General features: G+C 56.1%; 1 protein-coding gene across 1 annotated transcript; it reads left to right on the forward strand.

Moving 5' to 3' along the window:
• Positions 1–8,783: 8,783 nt before the first annotated feature.
• AGPAT2 (1-acylglycerol-3-phosphate O-acyltransferase 2) lies at positions 8,784–15,975 on the forward strand. The gene is made up of 6 exons (XM_082067785.1): positions 8,784–9,060; positions 12,697–12,830; positions 13,169–13,344; positions 13,540–13,635; positions 14,846–14,918; positions 15,608–15,975. The coding sequence occupies exons 1-6, from the start codon at positions 8,873–8,875 to the stop codon at positions 15,757–15,759; spliced, it is 819 nt and encodes a 272-aa protein (XP_081923911.1). The 5' UTR covers positions 8,784–8,872; the 3' UTR covers positions 15,760–15,975.
• The last annotated feature ends 1,560 nt before the right edge of the window (positions 15,976–17,535 follow it).

Genomic DNA, 17,535 nt, shown 5'->3' on the forward strand with positions numbered 1-17,535 from the left:
CGCCGAGCAGACGTTGCCCGCGGTGTCGCTTCAGCGAGGGGCCGGGTTAACATCGCCTTGTCTGCCTGCAGCTCTCCTCCGTGCAGGATTTTACATCCTCCCGAAGCCAGGATGGTTCTCTGGAGCTTACACGGTTTATTTTTAGTTTTAATTAGCCCAATAAAAGAGAGATCCTTTGTGATTTTTTTTTTTTTCCTGGTGGGGTTGGTAATTTGGAAAACGGTGGGGACAGGAAGATGCGTTGCTGGGTGCCTGGTAGCTGAGGCAGCTGTGAGGATGAGGAGGGTACGGGTGCTACAATATGCTGCTTTGCTTCACAGCTACAGGAAAACAGCTCCTCTGCTCAAGCAACAATAAATTCCTTATTTCCCTCCCAACCTGAAGATGGTTATTTTCATGCTCATCAGAGATGGGAAACGACGTGCCTGGGCCAAAGCTGAGAGAGGCTTGAAGTGCCATGGATCTCTGCTGTGGGGCTCTGCAACGTTCAGGGGTGGATTGTCCAGAGAATCTAATTAGGAATGAGCAGACCTTCCCGAGCTGTAATATGCCAAGTAATTAAGTGATTAGTATTGATTGTTGGAATGCCTAATGAGCAGTTATCACTGAATGATTAATTAATCCAATCAAAAGAGTAATAAAAATTCTGCAGGTGTGATTATATCTTATATTCAACGCACAAGGGCAGCGGGATCTCTCCCTGTGTGCCTGTCTCCCCTTTATACCTTGGGCATGTGGAGGACCAGAGATGCTCATGTTGCCACCCCACTCCCATAGCCCGGGCTGCCCTGTGCAGGGGGTCTCTCTCCTTCCCAAAAATCCCCCAGCAGTGCCAGGCCAGGCTCCCGGCAGCAGGCAGGCACACAAAGCTGCTCCGTGTGGCGGGGAGATGGGGACAATGGTCCCCAAGGAGCTGTCAGCATCCAGATGATGCCGAAAGCAGCTGATGCTGATCTCCTCCCTGGGAGTCTTTCACTCGTTCCCTTGATTAAGTGGCTTCAGTTTCTCCCGGGTCACTCGGCCCAGGAAAGCCCAGCTAATCTCTGCTAAACCCGCGCGCTGGCCTCTGATCACTTCCCAGCCATGTGGTGGCTCTGCGGGCTCGTCCCCAAGAGCGCTGCGTCCTGGGGACACGGGAGCAATCAGGGCACCCACAGCCTTGTAACAGTCATTCGCTATCCCATAATATTTGCCCGATGAAGTGATAATATTATTCAATACTGAATAAATTCTCTTGCCAGCTGGTGCTAACAGCAAAGTAGCGAGTAGCCCTGACTTGTGCACAATGATCTCCAGCCCACCTGCCCCTTTGTCCTCTCCTGAGCACCCTTTGCCACCCACCTTCCTCAGGGGGGATATCAGTGGTGGGTGACAGCTGGGGACAGCGTGGACAGATGCCATCACCCACAGTGGCCAGAGCTGCTGCTCGGCAGGGGGTGCAGGACCCAGAACCGAAATAGGGACACACCCCAATCCAAGCAGCACCGCCAGCATCACCCGCATGGCTGCAATCCAGACGGATTCCTGTCCTGGGGGGTGTGATGGTGCCCAGCATACCCTGGTGCTGCTGCAGCTCAGGAGGTGACAGATCCAGGCTCTAACGCTCTTTTCTGTGCATCCTTTAAGGATCTGAGGCTGATTGCGGGTGCTCCCTGCACACCCGTCAGCTGCCTCTGACGGGCCCTGATGGGGCTGGGCACAGCCGGTATAATTAGAAATGCTAATCAGCTCTTGTGTTTCTGGCTTGACAGCCCTACCACCCCCAGCACAATCTTCCCTTCAATCTGTCCTGTGCTCTCCCCCTCCACTTCCTCTCCAAACCCTTGCTACTTGAAATTAAGCACTCTGGAATTAGAGAGGGGAGAAAGATGGGGCTGTGGGGGTTCCTTGTGTGCTTTGGGCCAGACGTGTACCCCCCGCAGAGCTCCTGTCTTGCTGGGGATGGTTTGGGGGTCTCACTCTCCACTCACCACCAGCCCCTTGGGCTGGGGACACCCCAGGGGGGGTCCCTGTCCCTCTCCAAGAGCTCTGTGGGGTGGAAGGGGGGCAGCCCAAGGGCTCTGCAGGCAGCGCCAGGCTTAAAGGCAGAGGCTGGTGACTGTGGCCGGGAGCCCAGCAGCTCTGCAAGGGGAGCTGCTCTCATTAGGATTTCTGTCATGTGCCAACCACGGGCTCTTCCCAGCCGAGGAGGAAAAGGAGCTTGCAAAGGAGCAGGGACAAGGAGGCTGAGCAAGCAGATCCCTGCACAGGCTTAGTAATTCATCGTCACGCCTTAGCACTAAGAGACACAACCCAGGGGATTCCTCCCTTGCCGTGCCCACAGACAGCCCTGCCAGCCCCCAGCCCCTCCGCATGGATCCCCACACCGAGCCAGAGCGCTCCTGGAGCTGCCAGAGCCAGGACAGGCTTTTCTGCCCGAGCAAAGGAGACCCCTCGCACCCACCCTGCCCGGGACCCCCAGGCACGGCCACACTTCACCTGGGACACACACCTGCTCCCCACGGCATCTCAGAGCACAGGCTGGTGGTGGGAGCAGCAAAGGGCTCCCCTCTCCTCCCCACACCCGAGCACTTTCTGGAGAAAGGGAAATAGGAAAAGCAAGGAGGTATCACAAAAAGGGTGCTGGGTGGGGGGGTCGGGGCAGGGTGGCTCTGATGGTGAAAAGGCCCCTGTGGCACAGGCAGCTGACCGGGAAACGTCTGGGGATGAGTCAGATTGGATTTGTCATGAGTAATTGACTCCCCCCAGCACTGCGGTGCAGGTTTCACGTGTCGCGTGAGCGGGATCCCGAGCATCCAGGAATTAATGAGGGTTTGACCCTGTCTGTGCAGCCAGTTGAGTTTTTCCAATGCAGACAGCTGGCTTAACAGGTCCCTCTATTCTTTACATATCAGATCAATTGGGATAGTTATAATCTAGTTCTTGTGCAAGCTTGGAGCAGCCTTTGCTGCCCAGTTAGCTCAAGGGGAAGAAAAGCAAGCGAGAGGGAGAGGTCATGATGAACTATTGATTGAGTGGGTGGCGGTGCTGCTCCCAGAGATGGCTTTTGCAGAGAACTCGCCTGGGACACTTTGCCTCTATATCTCTCCCTAATGCTGCTCCATTGATCTTCCGTGACAGGCGGCAACTACAAGATTTTTTTAGCTGGAGTCATTAAAAGGCATTAATCAATAACAGGGGAAACAAAGTGTTTCGTGGAGAGATATTCCCCATGTGCATTTTAGCCCGCGGAGGTGCTCCTGTTGTATTTCCAACGGCCAGGGCGGTGTGCCAGGGAAAGAATTCACCTGGTGCTGGACTCTGGCACTTGGAGGAGATCCTGAGCCATTGCAACACGCTGGCAGCTCCGGCCATGCTGTGCAATGAGAAAAGACCAGCTGGGGAGTTCATGGCATCTGATACCAGGTTCCCCAGCGCCCCCAAATCACCCTCTGTTCCCACACAAGTACCCCAGGAAGAGCTGGGTATTAATTTCACGTGCCTGAAGTGCTGGGTACTGGTTTCACATCGTGTTCCTGCTAAATGCAGCCGCGACGTGCTGAGTCCCGGTGCTGGAGCTCAGCCCCTGCCCCTGCTCAGCCTGTCGTGGGCAAGCCCGGAGCTCATTCCTGTGGCAAGACTGGAGTTGTTTGCAAGAGAAACCGTCCTTGTGCTGAAACTGCCTGGGGATGCACCACTCCCCAATGCTGTCAGTACACTTCCATAGCTCTGCAGCTGCAACACCTAGTTTTCTTCTCTCGCAGCTCCTGTGCTCAGCCCCACCAAGTGTCTGTGCAGGTGCTGGAGCCTGTTTTTACACGGAGAGCTGGAGCAGAGGGCTGGATGATGTGCTCAGGAGCGGGAGGAGGGAATTGCCTTCAGAGGTGGCTGGAAAGAGAAGCGGCAGAGCCAGAAGGGCAACCGGTGGCCCCGGGGCCAGCTCGGGCTGTGGAGGTGCCGCAGGGTCCCGCACGGCTGAGCTCAGCTTGGGAACAGCCTGTGACGCAGAACCTGAGCCGATATTTAATTGTACTTGCGGACTTAGCCCAAAGGCCCGTTAGTGCCGCTGCATCTGGGGTGCAGCCTGGGGACACCGTGCCCAGCACGATTCTCACTGCCTGTGCACCCGAGGGAGCACGGGGAGAGAGCACAGCTCCTGCTGACCGGACCTGCACCGAGCAGGTAGCAAGTGATGGTTCAGAGTAAGAGAAATGCCCTTCTGGAGGCAGGGATGGAGGTCGCCGGGGAGAGCAGCTTCCCTTTGCGCCCTGGGACACGTCTCGCCTCGACTCCCAAAGCCCCAGCCTCCTGCTGCTCCAGCTCTCGCGGGCTGGTAATTACTGCAGCTCTCCGGGGAAATGGGATCTTCAGCTTTGCTGTAATTACAGCTCCACATGCACAGCAAAGGGATGGAGGGGAGGAGGAGAAGAGGGGATGAAGAAGGTTGCAGCAGCGGTGCACACTTGGGCACGCATTGGCCACCAGCACCCGGGAGTCACAGCCCTGAAAAGACACACACAGGGCTCCGCACCATCCCTTGAATCCAGCCCAGATGGGGTAAGTTACACTGCTGCAGGCTGGCGGTTCCCTGAGATGGGGGTCTCTGACGTGGGACCCCTCTTCAAACCCAGGGTGCCCATCAGGAGAAGCCCTTGGCGAATGGTTTTGCCTTCCCTGCTCAGTCCGTCAGCCTCCAGGTCAACCACCCAGCCCCTTCCACCAGCACCAAATCCATTAGAAACAATTTAACTTCCTTTATTTACACCTGACGTTTGGGGAAAAGCCTAATCCTATTGCAACTGAGTAAAGAAAGAAAAGTCATTCCAGTTTTACAGCCTTGGGCCTGGAGGAGCTGGATGGCTGCATCCAGATGCCCTTCCCGAGGCCGGGTCCTGTGCCTGGAACACTCTCCTTTCACTCAGAGCTTTGCCTGGGGCGGATGGTGCAAGGTCTCACAGAGACCAGCAGCGGCAGGGGATTTCCAGGCTGGGTTTACAACTGCAGATGCACCGGTAAGATGTGCAGCCTCACGTTCTTGCTGTCTCCTGTTTCTGGCAGAGTCTGCCAGGGGGGCAGTAATCGTTGGCTCATGGTGCATTGACTCTGCAAACACATCTCCAGGCTCAGGGGCAGCCAGAGGAGCAGTGCCCTGGCTCTCAGTGGGGCTGCCTGGGTGACGTTCCTCATGTGGATAAGAATTGTGCCAAATCAGCCTTGGATCTGACGTGGGTTTCAATAATTGGTTGAGTTTTTCAAGGCAGAGGTGAGACGAGCTCAGAGAAAGCAAATCTTTAAAAAGCACAGCTGAGAAAAGGGTTTAGGGGTGTCAGGAGCAGCAGGGCTGGGTGTCCCAGGGCACACACAGAGCACAGGGACATTTCCTTTGGGGCTGGCAGGGGCTCGTGGGGCCCAAAACCTGCCAAGGGCTCGTGACCCTGACAAACGGGACCATGAAACCACAGCTGGCTGGAGCGAACATCAGATAACACAGCCACTTTCTCAGTAACTATTTGTAGGTGAGTAAAGGTTACAGGAAGGAAGGCTCCAGTTATCTAATATACACTTATAATATGTTTCTTTCTTAATTGCGTGCTCCCAGACTCCCTCAAGCTCCCTCTCTTTTCCCGGGGACCCCCGTGCATGCAGAACCCCAGTACTGGGGCAGTTTGGCAACCTCATGCTTCTGGTTTTCCTGCGCAGCCCTGCGGTAACGGCCGCGTCCCAACCACGCTGAGTCACGGCCCAGTTCCTCCCCAGGTGTTGACTCTGTTGTCAGGCGAGCGCTGATGTGTCATTGCAGCCACTAAAAGGAAGGCGACCATGGGGCAGCAGGAGCCGGTGCAGCAGCTGAGGGTCTGTCTGAAGCTCTGCCCCTGCAGACTTGGCCATGGGCTTCAAAGTCACCCACATGAGGGCTTCACTTCCCACGCACTGGTGTCCTTTGAGGCTGAAATAAGTGAGACGGAAATGTGATTCACGCACATCCTTTGCACAAACTGCTCAGCTTTTCAAGGCAGCTTCTCGAGGTCCGTGCTGGGGGGCACTGGGTGCCACACGCACCTCCAACCGCGGAGCATTTACTGCCTGCTGGGTGCTTGCTCCAGACAGTGTTTCCGGACCCCGCTCAGCTAGACTACCTGCAGGGGACACATGCAACGGGTCTAAATAATTCAGCCAGTAGTTTAAACATGCAAAACACACAGTGCAATCTAGTGAGCTGTGGTTTTTCTCTCTTCTCTTCTCTTCTCTTCTCTTCTCTTCTCTTCTCTTCTCTTCTCTTCTCTTCTCTTCTCTTCTCTTCTCTTCTCTTCGCTTCGCTTCGCTTCGCTTCGCTTCGCTTCGCCTCTTTGCTTCTCTTCCTCTTCTCCTCCTCTCCTCTCCTCTCCTCTCCTCTCCTCTCCTCTCCTCTCCTCTCCTCTCCTCTCCTCTCCTCTCCTCTCCTCTCCTCTCCTCTCCTCTCCTCTCCTCAAGTATTTGGAACTCCTTCATTCTGGCTGCTCAGGCTTGCGAGGGCAGGGCAGGAGTTGCTTCTTCTCCTGCCCAGAAACAGCCCCATTTCAGGGCTGATGACACCACCCCTGTTGCATTATGCAGCGCGCTGGGGCTGGCGGGCCCCCTTCCATCGGGCGGTTCGCTATGGCACTGTTAATGCACAGGCTGTCGTCATCTGGCAGCAGAACCGCTTGCCTTATGAAATAACTCAGCATGACAGCTCTGCTTGCTAGCAGGCAGGCCCATGTCTGGCTTCTAATCTGGCATCAGAAATCACTCCCCTTCCTTGAGCTACAGACTAATATTAAACATTTCATTTGCATTACTCTGTTGGAGAGCGTGGGGAGAGCAGCCCAGCTCCTTTAGGAGCCCACACAAGAAGCAAACATGCACTTGCCATCCCCACCGTGCCATATCTGCTAATGCCATTTGCTATGAGCACCCTGGCTGTGCTGGAATTCGCATTTCAGTTTCCTCACGTCAGCCGGCATTTGCGAGTTGAGCAGATCGGCTCTCACGGTGCCCTAGTGACAGATCACCAGTGACTTTCTCCCCGTGTCAACAAAAGCAAAAGTCACGAGGATAATGCAGAATTGCTCCGGGCCAGCGTATGTTCATCTGAAAAGGTCTCGGTGGCTTCCCAGGCATATGCTGGAGCAAGGCTCTGTGAACAGCCTGTGCGATGCGGCTGGAGGGATTAACCTAATGCTGCGTCGAGATGCTAATACAATAAAGGTTCTTTGTGGCATTAGCAAGAATCATGAGACCAGCTCTGAGATGTCATTGCCTGGCAGCTGTAGGGAGCGCCGGCCTCGAGCAGAGAGAAGGAGCTTGTCTGCTGCTTCAAGCATTAAATCTGCTGAGGGGCAGTGAAAATGCATTGAGCCCCTTTCCGATTTGGTGAGAGCTCTTTTGGGAACAGCCGCTATGTCTGTTGTTGAGTGGAAAGGGCTTTTCCTTGAGTTTTCCAGGAGCTGTAAAGCTGCAGATACCATGAAGGTGCTCAGGACTGCAGCTCCAGGGCTGCATTGTAGCCCAGTGAAGTCACCGCCACGCGTGGGCCTTTTGCTATAAAAAGTGTTGCAACACCTGCCAAGGTCGGTGAAAGTTTGCGTGGGTTCCAGCAGACGTGTCTTCCTCTCCCTTGACAGCTTCATACCCACAAAGCCACTGGGTCTGATCCTGGCCTAACCCCAGTGCCAGCCAGGAAAGCTCCATCCCGCTCAGCACGTTTGTGCCAGTGGAAAACCAGCATCAAGCACCAGCAGAGCACATGGGTGACACAAGGGGACAGGGGAACGTGGCGAGTGGGAACCTGTTGTGAACATTCACAACTGACCCATGCTGACCTGTAGGCTCAGTTGTGAATTTTCGTGACAGACCCAAAGACCCCACACCATGCCATGAAGTGACCCAAAAACCCCACGTGACACCATGAGAGACCCCCAAAGACCCTACATAGCACTGTGAGGGGACCCAAAATCCTCCTCACCATGCCAAGAGAGACCAAAAGCCCCCACATAGCATCATGAAGGACCCAAAGACCCCACGCTACACCATGAGGGTCCCAAAAACCACACATAGCACCATGAGGGCCCAAAGACCCCCCACAGCACCATGATGGGACCCTAAATACCTTATATGGCACCATGAAGGGACCCCATATACCTTATATGGCACCATGATGGGATCCAAATCCCTGTTATGGCACCATGATGGGACCCTCCATATACCTTATATGGCACTATGATGGGACTCAAATCCCTTATATGGGAACCATGATGGTATCCAAATGCCTTATGTGGCAACATGGCGGGAACCCGAATACTTTATATGGCACCATGGTGGGACTCCAAATCCCTTATATGGCACCATGAAGAGACCCTATATACCTTATATGGCACCATGATGGGATCCAAATCCCTGTTATGGCACCATGTTGGGACCCCAAATACCTTATATGGCACCATGATGGGACCAAAATCCCTCATATGGTACCACAATGGGACCCCAAATCCCTTATATGGCACCATGATTGGACCCCAAATACTTTATATGGCACCATGGCAGGACCCCAAATACCTTATTTGGCACCTTGAAGGCACCCTATATACCTTGCATGGCACCATGGTGGGACCCCAAATAATTTAATCAGAACCATGGCGGGACCCGAATCCCTTATATGTCACCGTGATGGGAACCAAAACACCCACATGGCCCCCCGAGGGGCTCAAACCCTCCCGGCCCCCGCCGCTCCCGGCCCGGCCCGCCCCGGCGCGGGCAGCGGCGGGCGGGGAGCGCCGGGCGCTCCGCACCGCCCACAAAAGGCGGGGGCAGCGGCGGGCGGGCGGCGCAGCCGGTAGCGGGAGCGGCTCGGTGTCCGTGTCCGGGCGGCAGCAGCATGGAGCCGGGCTGGCTGCTGTGGGGAGCGGCGGTGCTGCTGCTGCTGCACGTCCTGGCGGGGCTCAGCCCCGCCGTCAACTTCGTGCTGCGGATCGGGTTCTACTACGTGCTGTGCATCGTGTGCTCGGCGTTCACGGCGGTCGTCTGCCTGCTGGTCAACGGCGGCCGCACCGTCAAGAACATGCGGTGAGGTGGGGGGCGGGTGGGGTGGGAGACCCTGGGTGTGGGGGGGTGAGATATGGGGAGGTGGGTTTTGAGCCAAGCCTCTGCGTGGGGACTTTGTGTGGTGGGGGTGATGGTGGCCTCCTTCATGTGACAGCAGACCCTTGGGTGGCTGCCCTGGTGACAGTGATGTTGTTTCTTGGCTCATGGAGGGTGCTGGGGGCTGTGGTGAGGGGCCGCTCCAGGGATGAGCACCCTTTGGGGTGGTCTGGAGGGGGTGAGGATGATGGTCAACAGCTGTGCTTCAGGGACTGCACAGGCTTTGGGGAAACTTACATGACACAGTGTTTATTTGGGGGTTCCCCCCCTCCCGCAGAGGCTGTGCCAGCAGATGGTGTTTAATGCACTGCCCTCAGCCTGGTGCAAGGAGCAGAGCGGCCATGCAGCTGCCCGGGGACACTTGTTGCTGTCAGGCCATGCTGCGTGTGTCCTCTGATGGGCGCCTGGGGCGCCTGCGGAGGAGCTGCTGGAAAAGAACAGCTCATCTACATGTGGTGGCACATTTTAAGGGCACAGCTGGCACTTCTGCTGGCAGCACAGGACAACTTGGGTTCCTTGCTTTGCTCACCTGTAGGCAGCTTTTTTCTTTAACCAGCCATGTCCAGACCAAGTTATACGGGTGGGAGGTAGAGGAGCCCTGTTACCTTGCTACTTCCTTTTGGATCGAAGGTTGGGCAACGTCTCAGCTGGCGGAGCTGGACTTTGTGATGCGGCTCTGGCAGGCAGGGCTTGGGGCGGAGGCAGCGGGCACAGGGCACTGTCGTGCTGCCTGGGGGGCTCTGCCCTGCCCATGGTCTGCGATCCCCTCCGGTGCTGCGGGCACGGGCACTGGAAACAGCGCCCTGCTCCGGGAGCTCCAGCTCCGTCTCCAGCCTTGGCTTGCTCAGGAGCAGCTTTTTGATGTGCGAGCAGCTTCACTGCTGGAGAGTTTATGATGTTATGGAGACGCTCTCTCTCTTTTTCTTCCCCACCCCTAAAACTTTGTAAATCTCCTGTAAACTTAGAAGGAACTCTTTGGAAACAAGGACTCCTTGCTTTGGACAACCCCTTGTGTTGAAACACAGAGCTGTATTTTGGCCAGAACCGCCCTCTTCCTGTAACTTAAACCCATCATTTCCATGTGCTGGTGCTGGCTGATGATCCTGGTCGCGTGTCCCAGCCCCTGGGAGGGCTGAGGCTGAGGTGATCCAGTGAGCTCCTTATTTCTACAACATCCCAGCCTGTTTATTCCGGCTCGGGGAAGGGGGTTGGAGCAGAGCACGTGCTGGTGGACAGACAGTGATAACGGGGTCACTGCCCGGTGCAGAACACCCCGTCCTTGCAGCGCTCCTGGCTCCAGTGCCAAGCTGGTGTCACTTGGAAGAGGTTGCCCTCTGTGGCTGATAGAGATAGAGGTGTTTATGTAGTGGTGAAACCTCTTGCAAGGGCTTCCAATCTGGTAAGCATACTTCATAAATCCCTGAAAATCAAAGGATCCCTAAAAGGCCCCTGTCACAAGCTGTGGAGCTGAGGCTGCTGGATTTCGGACTCAGGCTGTTACAGATGCCCTGAAAAAGCACATTCCCTCTTGTTTTTCCACTCTCTCTTTGCATCTGGCAATAAGTACATCACATTTACAGCTCTCCGCAGCTGTGACTGCACCGTGTCAGGATCATTCACTCCAGCAGAGAAGCTGCTTGCAGGGTTGAAGGGGAGCAGGACCTGTCTTAACCCCGTGGCTGACGTGGCCAGCTCAGCGAGGCTGCTGGTTACCTGGTGGTTCTTTGCTTGCCCTGGGCTCTGCCCCTTTCCCTCTTTCAGTGGCTCAGGCCACATCTTGTGCAAGGAAACGCCGGCTCCTTACTGGCAGGAGGAAGTTGGGTGGTTGCTCTTGAGTAATGTGTAACCAGCCTCTCCCGGCAGTTACCGAGCAGTGTGACTTCCAGAGCGGTGACCTCTTTTTTTGGTTGGCAGTCAGAAGGGAGGAGAAGTGGGATTTAGGTCAGTTTGGTGGCATGGCATCCAGCATGACCTCACTGATTTGTGTCACCCTGCCTCTCCTCACCTGCCCCCTTGTCCTTCGCCCGTGCTGCACTCCCATGACCTCGGTGCGGGGCCGTGGTGCTCAGGAGCTCCGCAGCCTCTGAACCTCCCCGAGCCCTTTCCCTGGGTGCGGCTCCAACCTGTGCAGCGAGTTTGAATGACGGGGGGCTGATAACTGCAATGTCACTCAGCTGTGTCACCTGCGGCTGTTGGCCTGCCCTGAACTCCATTGTCAAAGCCAGGACTTGGGCTGTCGGTGTGGTGGGGCACCCCACAGAGATGTGAACCCCGCTGTGGGTAGGGTTGGAGTTCCCTTGACAGAGGCATGTGGTTGGAGAGTTGATGGCAGGGATGGGGAGGCTTTTGGAGAATAGATGCTGGGAGCTGCTGCCAAGCCAGGATGAGATGGCTGGGTGTTCACCTCCCACCCTGGCTGACGAGGATGCTTCCCAGGCTGATGGTGCTGGACCTTTTTACTGGGGAGAAGCTGACACTGTCCCTTGGTCTCCTCCTGCTGGGAGATGATGGGGCCAGAGACTGAGCATCCAGGTGTGTGTTGGAGGGCAGGTCAACCCCCAGAGCTGCTCTAGGGGAGAGCAGAGCAGAGCTGGTGGCCGCTCCTGGGGACATTGTTCACGTGCAAGCTCCTCTGCCTCCTGTCTTGGCAAACAGCCGCTCCCCTGCCCAAAATAGCCCCTGTGTGCTGCCAGCGTCTGGCTGCGTCCTTTGGCCCAGTTGGAGGGTCCCCAGCTCCCACCTGTCCTGGGGGTGGCGCAGATGGGCCCTGCTCCCATGGGCTGGCGGGGTCTGGGTGGGTGACCCGGGCTGGGTGCTCACAAGGGCACGGCAGCCGCTCCGTGCCTGGGCAGGGCTGAGCAGAGCCGCTGGCGTTTCGAGCATGGGGAGAAGCAGCTTTGTGGACAGACTTGTAGATCCACTGGGGAAGCAACTGACAGGCAAAAGCCTTTGGCTTGAGGATGGGTTTGTCAGGGGCACCTTGCCAAGCTGCCTGGGGAGCATCCCGTTTGCCGCTTGCATCCTCGCGGTGTACAGGGAAGTGTTTCTCACCTTCCTTCTCCTCCTTTCTTGGACTCTCCTGAGGTAATGACACTCCCAGCATCTTCCGGCACTGCAAGGATCAGAATTGGCAAAGCCTTCCTTGGGTGACGGGAGTGCAGGTCCATACCCGTGTGCTGGGGAGTGGCAGCTCCCAGGAGAACTGTTTAAACAGCTTGTGGGGCTCTTCCAAAGAGCTCATCGTGGTCCTGGCTGTGAGCTGATGCTGTTGGCTTGAAGGGAGCATGGACCATTGAGTCCAGCTGTGCCAGCCTCAAAGTTACAGTCAGCTTCCCCCAGATTTCCAGGAAGATTCCCACGCTAGAAGTGGACAGGGCTTAGCATGCAACTGAAGCACCTTGAGCACATGGGACTGTGCAGGACAGATGCCTAGGTGGCCCACGGGACAAATGAGACTGGAGGCTCTGTCACAGACCTCTTCTTGTCTCCTTCCAGCCACCCTGGGTTTAGCAGACCCTGTCACCTCCCTGCCCTGCTGCTGACTGCTCTTTTCTTCTGCAGAATCATCAGAAGTGTGGTCAGGACCTTCAAGTATTTCTTCGGCCTGAGGTTTGAGGTGAAGGGGCTGGAGAACTTCGAAGTGGAGGGCCCTGCTATCATTGTGTCCAACCACCAGAGCATGCTCGACATGATGGGTGAGCAGCTGGTGGGAGGAAGGGAGGGGTTCTCTTGGTCACCGTCAGAGGAATCCTGCTCGCATCTCCTGTCCAGTCTGTGCTGGTCCTTCTTTGTCAGTGCTGGTTGCAGGAGGGGTCTCCCCTTGCTCTGAGATCTTCTTGTGACCTGCAGCCACCCTGCCCCTGCAATTCTGCTCTGTGCCAAGTCTCCTTATGCTCTGTTGATGACAGAAGCAGAGAATTGAGGCGTTGGTCTGTCCCTCGTTCTTCCACCCTCAGATTGTGTCTCTCGTCCCACCCGAGTGCAGGCTGGGGTGGTGGTGGCTGCTGAGTCTGACCCTTTGCCGTCATGTTAGGGATGATGGAGATCCTGCCTGACAACTGTGTCCAGGTGGGCAAGAAGGAGCTGATGTACGCCGGCTCAGTGGGCCTCATCACCTACCTTGGCGGTGTCATCTTCATCAACAGGAAGAGCACCAGCAGTGCCAAGATGGTGATGGCAGAGGTGGCCAAGACTATGACAGCTGAGAATGTGAGTGTGACCATGGCATGTGACAGGGTGGCCTGTCTCCGGGTGTCCTGGGGTGGCATGGGGAGGATGTGGCACTCCTGATGCTGACTTGCCTGAAGTTCCAGCCACCTGCAGCTCTTGGCAAGGCCAGCTGGTGGCTCGGCCAGCAGCAAGGGGTTGGATTGCTGGAGCAGAGCCTTCTGTCCCCCCGTGCAGGTGAAGGTGTGGGTGTACCCAGAGGGCACGAGGAACTGCACAGGGGATTTGCTGCCGTTCAAGAAAGGAGCGTTTCACCTTGCTGTCCAGGCACAGGTAACAGCACTTTGGTCCTGCATGGGGACCCTGAATGTTTCTGCAGTGGCACTGCAGGCTGGTCACACACTGGGACGGTTCGTTTGCTCTCAGGTGAGCCGTGTTCCCAGCCCTGCGGGTGCTGCACACCGTGAGCTCGCCGGGGAATCCCAGAGCTGTCGATGCCTTTCTCAGTCCCCCAGGTCGCAGGAGCATATTGTTGGTTCAGGATTGTTAATGCAACGGCTTTAGAGCAACGTCTCGGCTTGCTCTGGGTGGAAAACGGCTCCCTCCCAGACAGCCATATGGCACTTCTCGATATGTCCTAAATGCCTTCTCTCCAAAATTACAAGATCTATGAGTTGGTGGGGGAGCAGACAAGCAGCTCCAGAGCTGTCAGTGCTCCTGAAGGAGAGGTGGGCACAGCTCTGGGACAGCGTGATGGGAACACCAAAGATCTGCTTGTGCATCCTAGGGCACCCTGCTCTGTCACAAGTGCTGGGGAGCAGGTGACTGGGAGCAGATGGGTGTCCTTCCTCCCCATGCATCCTCTGCCTCACATCTTCGGGCTGGGATGACTGGAGCTCTGGGGGGAAACTGCTTTCCCTAAAAGCTGTTGAGAAGGGACTAGGTGCCAGATCTCTGGGTGGGTTGGGCATGGCCAAGCCCAGGGTGTAACCTATGTTGTAGCATCCCCATTCCTGTCTGGGTGATGCAATCAAGGCGGGGGCTGCAAGAAAGAAACGGTACCACCTCTGCTAACACCGCCTGGGTCGCCAATTGCAGATCTCATCTGTGTTATCAGCACTGAAATAGTGACTCTGTGCTGCCCTCCTGGCTGTGTCTCTGCTTGTCTGGAGCTTCCCTGGTGACTCCTTTTTGTAGAAAATGAAAGCACACTAACCACGTGCTTGTACAGCACAGCAAGGCTTGTCTAAAGAGGCATCCTCCAGTGCAGGCAGATCACAAAAAAAAAAGGGTTTTGAAGCCTGGCTTGGGACAAGTAGCCCCAAGCCAGTGCTGACCTGAGGCTGAAGTGTAACTTGGCCCTGGTGCCTTGAACATCCTTGTGCCTTGAGATGCTGGGGAGTGGATTTGATCCCATTTGTCTGCTGACTGTCCCAGCCTTTGGAAGTGGGTCTTGCTGTGGGGCTGTGTGTGCCCTGTGGGTCTGAGAGCGGGGCCAGGTCAGCTCTGCAAGTAACTCCTCTTTTTCCTCTTCTTCCCCAAGGTCCCAGTGATCCCTGTGGTCTATTCCTCCTTCACCACCTTCTATAACCCAAAGAAGAATCTATTTACATCAGGTACCAAGGAGCCTGAGGCTCTTTACAGTTGCATGGGGCCAGGGTTGATGCCAAACCCATGGGGAGATCTGGTTTGCAAGGGTGCGGGATGGAAATGGAACTGGGGTGAGCAGGAGGAGTCTGGGAGACCTGAGGAGTCAGTTCAAAGCACTTGACACCAGAGCCTGCACTGGGTTCACTCAGGAAAGGACGTAATTAAATATGATGAGGAATATTTTCAATAAAAAGTGAACATCACCTGCTCATAACAGCCCAAGTTGTTTGGTGAGGGCCTGGGGGGAGGAAGGAAGCGTGCACTGCTCCTGAGCTTCCAGAGCAGCGACCTCTGCAAGCAAGCTGAGGAAGCTGGGCAGAAAGTTGGCTTTGAGTCAACTCAGAGCAGTAATTCTAATTTCTGGGAGACAGCCCTGCCTGCTGTGGGGCCAGCCAAGGCTGGGAGCGCTGGGTGGGAGCAGATGGAGCAGGCTGTGCCCATCCATGGCTGTGGGATCCCCCTGCTCTTGGGCCGGTGAGGGCAGAGCAGCGACACTGGCCTCGGGAAGGAATGAGCTGTGTCTGGGGTATCAGTTTGGGGCACAAGGGGAATGCTCTGCTTGATGTGGCTGTTTTGAGGGCAGGGTCTTTGGGGTGGCAGAGAACGGTGCTCCCGTGACCTATGGGTTTCTCACGGGCTCTTCTTTTGTTGCCAGGAAAAATCAAGGTTGAGGTTCTGCCTCCAATAGAGACCAAAGGCCTGACATCAGATGATGTTTCTGACCTCACTGACAGATGCTTCCGCATCATGAGGGAGACCCTCTTCAGGCTGTCGGGCCGGCCAAGTGAGGCGAAGGACTCATCCTAGATGTGTCTGCGGTGGCGTCACCGTATGGTGGTGACCAAAGGGACCTGTCCATTGCCAAATACTGAAGGAACTTCTCTTCCTCTGCAGCAGCTTCTAACTCTGGGAACACCACGGACTGGCACACGCAGGGTGTCGAGCCAGCGCTGAGGTGCCCTTGTTGAGTGGATTTCTCTTATGGGTTCATTATCTCGCAATGAAACGTCTCCTTTTTCTGAATTTCTCAGGCATCAAACTTGTGCTACCAAAGGGCTCAATGACTGGAGAGATAAGTCCCCCCAGCTCGGGCAGCTGGCGTGGGGTGACGATGAAAACCTGGCTGGATGCTGAGCTCTGCCTGTGTGTTCCTGCAGACTCTGCTAGTGCTGGCCTGTCCCTGTGCCGTCCCTGATGGAACCACCAGGCAGCCGTTTCTATCTGCACAACCTCGATGCTGCTCAAACGGGGCTGGGAATCGGGTGGAAATGCAGACTCTGGCTGTTTGACAGCACTGGGAGCTCGCTGTCCTCACTGGGCAGCCTGGAGCGCTGCTGTCCGGCATTGTGGAGCTCCCAGGACACATCCTTGGCTCACAGCAGCATCTTGTGCTGCGTCTTTGTGTTGCCCAGGCACTTCTGAGCTGAGTCTTCTGAAGAAAGCACCTGGGCAAATAACCTCAGCTGGGCTGCAGAGGGGGATCTGTGGGGCAAGTCAGCCCTATAGTGTGTTTTTGGGCTGGTTTGCCTTGTTGGAACAAGTGCCCTTGGCCAGTGAGGGGTGCAGTGGTGGAGAGGGGAGCTGCAGTGTGACCAAGCCAGTTTATGTAGTCTGGGCAGGTTTTAGCTGAATGCTGTCCAGCCTTGCCAGTTCAGTCATCTTCTGAACGAAACCCCATGCTTGTTTCTACCATTCAGACCCTACCAGCTTGATTTGAAAACTGCGTAGATCTGTTAAGAGTCCTGGGCCAGCCTGTCCCCACGTGTGACCTGTTGGTGGCACACCTGGACACCGTGTGTGACACGCACCTGGGGTGGCTCAGAGCTTCCTCGGTGGTGGGGACCTGCTGTGGCTTGTCCTTGTCACAGCAGTGCCTGCAGGACTTGTTGCAGATGCAAAGGGCTCTGTCACGCTTGTTTTGCCACTTGTCATGGTCAGCAGTGGCCGAAAGATGGTGCCTGTCCCGCGTGTCTGTGCAGATCTCAGCGGAGCTGCTGCTCTGCAAGGCGTATGGACCTGCAGAGCTGCGGGGGGGTGAGCTGCAGCCGCAGCGGGGCTTGGAAGGTTTCAGCTCTCCCTTTGGGGGAAACAGGCTCATTCTCCATTCGGATAAAGGGGTTTCCCCGGTGCTTTGGGGTGACAGACCAGCAGGGCTCCTGGATCTCTCGCTGGGAGCTGCCAAATTGTTGGTGACTTCTGCAAAGAGCGAGGCTGGGCAGGCCCCTGGGGGTGACCTTCACCTCGAACTCGGGTTCAGGGAGGCTTCAGCTCTCCTGTTCATGGTGCAGGGTGTAGAACCATGAGATAATCCACCTGCGGCTACTCAGGTAACCAACACAGCGGCATTTGCAGCCTGTCTGGGGCTGTGTTAGTGGAATCGTGCTTGTGTGGCATTTTGGGGTGAAAGCCTCAGCTGGGAAAGGTGGGGGGTTCCAGTACAGCCAGTGGTCCCTGAGGGACAGAGCCCTCGGGCTGAGCTGCTGCTGGCAGGGGCTGTATCAGAGGGGCCTTACAGTACAGACTCAGGGGTCAGACCCACCGCGGGATGGGTCGGGAGGAGGAGGGTGGAAACTGGACCAGCAC

This window comes from Streptopelia decaocto (assembly GCF_964273445.1).
Source record: "Streptopelia decaocto genome assembly, chromosome: 17".
Taxonomy (NCBI): domain Eukaryota; kingdom Metazoa; phylum Chordata; class Aves; order Columbiformes; family Columbidae; genus Streptopelia; species Streptopelia decaocto.